We start from the raw sequence: 6540 nt of genomic DNA on the forward strand, positions 1-6540 counted from the left end.
TTATTTTTGGATCATGCATGCCTCTTTTAAATTCACAAGGCATTTGATCTTTGACAACGTTGATTTTTGCACCCTTTACAAAAAAAAAAAAAGAGTTAAATAAGAATATAACAAAAAAAAAAGGTAAAACTAAGATTACCAAAAGTGGTAAATTTCCATTGAATAATTTTTTGATTGCATAGTAGAAAAAATGTGTAATTAGCTTCATCATTGATATCGCATTAAACTTATTGTGATAATGTCTAAATGAATCTTAAACAATTAACTTACCATTGACTTAGGATTACTACATATAGGATTCATCTCATGTATCAAAGCACAAAGAAAAAACTGTAGCATCATTAATTGATTATATAGTCCAATATTTTAAATAGATTTTTTTTTAAACTTTGAACTCTTGCATATATATTCAATCATCTGTTAATGGTAATTGAATAAATGTGCATGTCAAAACTTATGTAATTGGTTTAATGGATTAAATATAATGGATTGGTAGTTTATTTGTTTGTGACCTTAATAAGTCAAACACAAACAAAATAATCAATTAATTAATTTGACCTTCATCAATCTAACATCAACATTACATACGTATTCATTTAAGACAATTAACAAAATATTAATTTAATTATTAAATAGAAAATTTTAGAATATTACATTTTTCATCCGTTATTGGTGCTTGATTGAAAGAGTTTACAAATATGTCATGTAGGAGTTATTATTGCTTTATACATGTGCATTATAGATTAGAACAACTTTTTCAAGTAACCATGTTGACACCAAAAACAATTTTATTTATTTCTAGTTATATTTTTTAATTCATATCCAAAATTTTGTTGGTTTCTCTAAGCTTTTTGATATCAAATTCATTATTAAACTTTATAATTAAGAATTCAATAGATTAATTAAAAACATATTTACTTTTGGATTAAATTGTTTATTTTGTAAAAAAAAAAAATGAGTGGATGTCATTTATTAGTATAAGATCTGAATAATTCTTCCTTTCTTTTCCTCTTTTTTTTATATGTTTTTTTTCTATCTCTCTTCTCTATTCATTTTCTTTCTCACACCTTATCTATTCTAAAATCTGATCACGTCATGTTGTACTTAAGGAGTCAGGGCACATTTCCACCCGATCAAATTTTGAAACAAAGTAAGTTCATTTTTACTCTAAAGATTCTTTATTCTTTGTTTTTCTTTATGATTTAGTCATCCGTCTTAGTGGGTCAGTTGAGAAAAATGTTTCTTTCAACTTAATTAAGCTAGTAGTAAAACTTGGTAATGTTTGAATAACTTGTTTTAGATCCCTAGATTTTAGAATGGTTCTCGTTTTTTTATCGGCAATAAAAAAATAAATAAATGGGAACCACTTCAGGGGTGGTTCAACCCTTATACATAAAGAGCAAAACACCTTACCATACTCCTACCACGAAACACCTACCTGAATATCTAAGGAACAACCAAACTAACTATAAGAAAACATTAAATTATCATCCTCATACAATCCACTGGGTTCAAAATCCAATTAGAATGGTTCTCGTACCTAAACAAAATATTTCTCAGGATAAGGAATTATAAGTAAGGAAAACTAACTTTAACTTTCAATAGTACCCTAGTCTATAAGATATGAATATGGAGGGACGTGGTTCCAATATTCAATTTCTCTTGTTTGTTTGTTTATATGTTGTGTTGTTTGTTTATATATTATTTAACTTTTATAAATATTAGATTTTGATAGTTTGAAAGTTAATTATTGTTGGAAAAGTTCTTGAATTGTATGAATTTTTAAATGTAATGTGGTTGAATGATATATATATATATATATATATATATATATATATATATTTATCATGTTAATTAATAATTATGTAATTTTAGTTATTTATATTAATTGATTCATATTTATATCTTGAACTTTTACGGTTTCATGTTATATCAATTTATTATTTTTTATTCTAAGTGTGTAAACTTGTTATATCATTAATTAAAATTATTATATTTTATTAAAATTTAAATCTAAGTATTAAGATATATTTAATTTATTCTTTTAGGTGTATTTTGAATATTAATAATATGTAAAATTATATTTTATTATAGTTTTTTAGAGTTATAAATTTATGATATTATATTTATTTGATATAATTCTAAGTAATGTTTTATTATTGCTATTAATATATTTTATTAATATTAGTCCGACTATTTTGACAGTCTGAATAAATGGCCCATTTTTAAAAATGCTACATATAATAATGAGAAATGAACTTCGAAAATTAATAAATATTTATAAAAGTTATATACTATAGATAAAATTTTCAAGTATCAAATAAGTAAAACTCTAAACTGATTACATAACATGTAACACCCCAACCCATGCAACTTAATTATCTATTAAATGACTTAGTTATGTGATGAACATATATTTATTCACACTCACTAGCCTTATTCATAGATTATTGGACTATAATAATAAATAAATCCATTGTTTTAATTAATATTCTTATAATTGGGTTTATTTGGGCCTTAACTATTATTATTGTTAATTTTGTGTTTTTAGAGTAAATTATCCGGAGGAAGCATCTACCTTTGTGAATGGGCCAAATATGCAAAAGTCCAAGTTGCTTCTTGAACCAAACCAAAACAGAAAACAAATTCTGAGGAGAAGAAAGAGAAAATAAAATCTACAATATCTCAGAAACAGAATTGGAAGCAAATCTTCTGCAAAATACAAAATTCTGGAAAGATGGAAACTTAGAAACGGTTAACAAAATATAAACTACAATATTCTCTCAAGATCCTTGGAGTAGAAAAGCCTATAAAAGGACACAAGCATCAAGGAGAAAAGGGAGAGCTTCATAGGGTTTTCTTAGTTTCTTTTCTTCTTTGTAATTCTTTTGTTTTGCTTCCGCATGGAAGACTAAACCTTTTTGGTTGATTCTTTTGTAATTCCCCATTGAGTTTTGAGGCTTTGTTCAATAAAAGTTTCGATTTTTAATTCTCTATAGCAGTTGTTTCTATTGTCTAATCTTCTGGAAAACTAGTTTTTGAACGCATGATTGAGAGTCTTCCTTATCTTAAACTTTGGTTTCTTAGTTAGTTCACATTGTTCTAATTAATTTCTTGGGCGCATGATTCAAGAGAGAGGAGGTAAGCATTCCCATGGAGTATACGCAGGGAACAAAGTGGGTATTGATTAAACTAGTAGACGCATGTTTTACTGGTGAGTTTCAGTTGAATCAGATCGGCGCATGTTCAATCTGGTTTAGCTCTGTTGGAGGATTGAGAAAAGATTAATCTTTAGAGAACCTGTGAAGAATTCAATGGTGGAAGAACTTGGGATCAACCGCTTTTTATTTGCTATTTTAATCTCTTTTGTATTTTTTGCACAACTATCTCAAACCCCCTTTTCATCTTTATTGTTATTGCTAACTTTTATTGCTTGCAGATAGATTTTAAACCCTGATCAACTGATTTTACTATTGGATTCGTTGGGAGACGACTTGGAGTCACCTGGCCACAATTATACTATCATCTCTCTAGTGTTAAACAAGTCTACACTAGAATCATATTAGTTTGACAGCAGAACGACAGCTATCATTATGTATCAAACAAAAGCACAAATCATAATATTATATATCATAACTATATATAGAGAGAATTACTCTTCGAGAGAGATACTTTTTATTTTCATCAAGATAATAGAAAAATAATTAATGTATTAATAATGTAATTTTTACTACAAGAAAATCATGAAATAGAAATCAATTTTAGAAACAAAAAAGAATTAGTTATTATAGTTACTAAATTAGATATCATTTTAGAAACTAAAAAAAAAATTGGTTTCTAAATTAGTTTATATTATTGTTAAATGGCTTCTAAATTAGTATCTAATTAGCTACCAAGGTTATAACTACCAATTATTTAGATTCTAAATTTGGTAGCAAAAACCTTGATTGTTAATTAGATACCAATTTAGAAATCATTTAACAATAATAGATGTATGAGAATGATTTCTTGACGTATGTTAGGTTTAGGAAGATTTGTGCTTTGGTTTGGTTAGTTTGGTGGCTTTAGTTTAAAAGTTGCTCATTGTATATTTTATATAAGGGTTGAACTACATTTGAAGTAGTTCACATTTATTTAATTTTTATTGCTGATAAAAAAATAAAATAATAGAAACTAATCTAGAAACCAAATTTTTTTTAGTATCTAAAATAGTCTTTAATTTAGTCACTATAGTAACTAATTATTTTTTATTTCTAAAATTGGTTTTTATTTTATAATTTTCTTATAATTATGGTTAAATTTGGAATATGCATTCATTGAATGTTGTTTCTACCTAATCTGAACTTATAGCCAAGCTTTGTGCCCTAGAACACTTTATTGTACTTGTTGAGGTTATAATTTTACAATGTTAGTATTTGATTCACTATAAATGAACAATGAACTGAACATTAAAATACGCAAACAGCAAGGATTTGACAAAGCCAAACATGTCTTGTAAAGATAACCACAAGGTATTGATAAACAGGAACTGTAACCTTATCTTTATGGGAAACCAAAGGGCATGCTTTCTAAACTAAAGAATGGTGCATGCGCATGAATTAGTCTTTTGTTTATCCTCGTGGTTCTTTTCTGCAGAGTAATCACAAGGGAAAACACATTAATATAAAATGTCTCAACAACTCACTAAAGCCATATCTACGTGTAGTAATTATGCATATTTAATAATTAAGTAACTACTCAATGTAATATATTTATTAAATTTCAATTTTAGTACAATAAAAAAAATTAATACAACAACCTTAATTTTATTATTTTATTTAAATTTTGTTAATGATGAATTTAATTAAGGAAGTGTTTGGTTTTCAATAATTGTCACTCAGTCTTTATTAAAAAGTTAGTATTGATACAAATAATATCAATTATTTTGTATTGAAAGTCAGATTAATTAAGTCATAGTATAATCGGTATGTTCTTAAGTATAAAGAGTTCGAGTCTTACTATCAACTATAATTTTTGACATAATGATAAGTGTCCAATTCAATAATTGATATCAAAGGCAAAGTCACGTGTTTGATTCACATTAGGACAATTATTCAGGGAAAGATTTTTATAATTGATAAGACAGTGTTAAAATATAAAATGTTGTGAATATGTGTTTACCTTTTGATTTTAGTTACATTATTATTTATGATTTTATAATTTTATAAAAAATATATATTTTTCTACTTATATCTTAATCCTCAGCAATACTAATATGTACTTTTTATTGTCCAACTCAATCTTATGGAATCTATGTATTTAAACACAAAATACATGTGAAAGTGAGTAAACCCACCATGAAACTTTTATACTTGAGTATGAACGAATTAAAATATTGAACAAACCTGTTTTCTGTTTAGATACTGGAGGTTGTACTACAACGTGCATCGTAACAAAACTTCCAGGAATGTCACTAAATATTATATTGGAATCAGCCAGAGTTTTGTTGCTTTTCAAAAATTTACCAGCATGTATAAGTTTTAGGTCACGTACTAACTTTGGTGTAATCGTTTTACCTATAAACAAAAAATATCAACGAAAAGGTAAGACAATCATCTTGCATAAAAGAAAATAAAAACTTATTAACATACATGTATGAAAGTATTTGGGAGAGAGTCATCAATTTGAACCATTATGTTAATTTAAGTACATGGAAAATAGTTTTATCCCACAAATGTTAGAATGATCAAGTTGTTGTAAAATATATATGTTTTGATTGAATCAAAATAATAGTGAAGTATGAACAACTTTATATACAAAAACACCTCACAACATGACAAACCTTGAGGCCACTCAGCAATTAGCTTTTTCTTAAGGGTACCAATGGTGGTTGATGATGAATAGGTATTGTGTGCTATATCAGTTCCATCATATATGCGAAACTTAAGCTCAATTTGATGCTCATCTTCAGCCATGTTAACCTGTGCCCACCTACAAGTGAATTCCCATTCACATCATAAGGTTATAACTCCAATATATTAAATTATCACAAGCTAATTTATCATCTTAGTTCTTCAAAAGGGAAAACAAGAGAGATATAAAACTCGTAATTATATTAAAAATTACAAGGACTAGAATTCTAACTCTCTTGGAAGAAATGTTAAAAACATATTTTCAATTACCAAAAAATTCAAACTCTGAAACATAAACACAAAATGAGATTGAAACGAACCTGCTGACTCTGATGAAAATTGCACATCTGATTTGACAACTGGGTTACCAATAAAACCAAGTTAACATGCCATATGATCCAATAATTCTCCAAATAATGTATACGAGACATGTATGTGTGTCCATATAGAAAATTAAGGCAAAAAAGAAAGAGATCAAATTCATATATATCACTCATGCTTCTCATCAAAATTGAAAAGTAAAACTGCAAAAAAAATATGAGTGATTGATAAATACATAATTATCTAGTTTCTTAAAATTTGTGCCAATGGAGTGTGATTATATGATAATTAATATAAATTAAAACTTAAAGTGAGGCACAACAAAGAA

The 6540-nt window shown here is 26.6% G+C and overlaps 1 protein-coding gene across 1 annotated transcript; it reads right to left on the reverse strand.

Moving 5' to 3' along the window:
- Positions 1-4475: 4475 nt before the first annotated feature.
- On the reverse strand, positions 4476-5960 carry LOC137816226 (membrane-anchored ubiquitin-fold protein 3). The gene is made up of 3 exons (XM_068619302.2): positions 5822-5960; positions 5385-5555; positions 4476-4629 (listed from the first exon to the last, which is right to left on the reverse strand). Exons 1-3 carry the CDS (start codon positions 5952-5954, stop codon positions 4574-4576), a joined length of 360 nt encoding a protein of 119 aa, XP_068475403.1. The 5' UTR covers positions 5955-5960; the 3' UTR covers positions 4476-4573.
- Between the last annotated feature and the right edge of the window lie 580 nt (positions 5961-6540).

Source organism: Phaseolus vulgaris, chromosome 1 (genome assembly GCF_051622355.1).
Source record: "Phaseolus vulgaris cultivar YP4 chromosome 1, ASM5162235v1, whole genome shotgun sequence".
NCBI classification, from domain to species: Eukaryota; Viridiplantae; Streptophyta; class Magnoliopsida; order Fabales; family Fabaceae; genus Phaseolus; species Phaseolus vulgaris.

Bases quoted from the DNA above. Each gene is read 5' to 3' on its own strand.
- LOC137816226 (XM_068619302.2), bottom strand. From the start codon at position 5,954: ATGGCTGAAGATGAGCATCAAATTGAGCTTAAGTTTCGCATATATGAT. The intron at 5,556-5,821 runs GTTTGTCATGTT...TTTTGTTTATAG, and splicing joins AATTGCTGAGTGGCCTCAAG to GTAAAACGATTACACCAAAG. The intron at 4,630-5,384 runs GTTTGTTCAATA...ATTACTCTGCAG, and splicing joins AGTATCTAAACAGAAAACAG to AAAAGAACCACGAGGATAAA.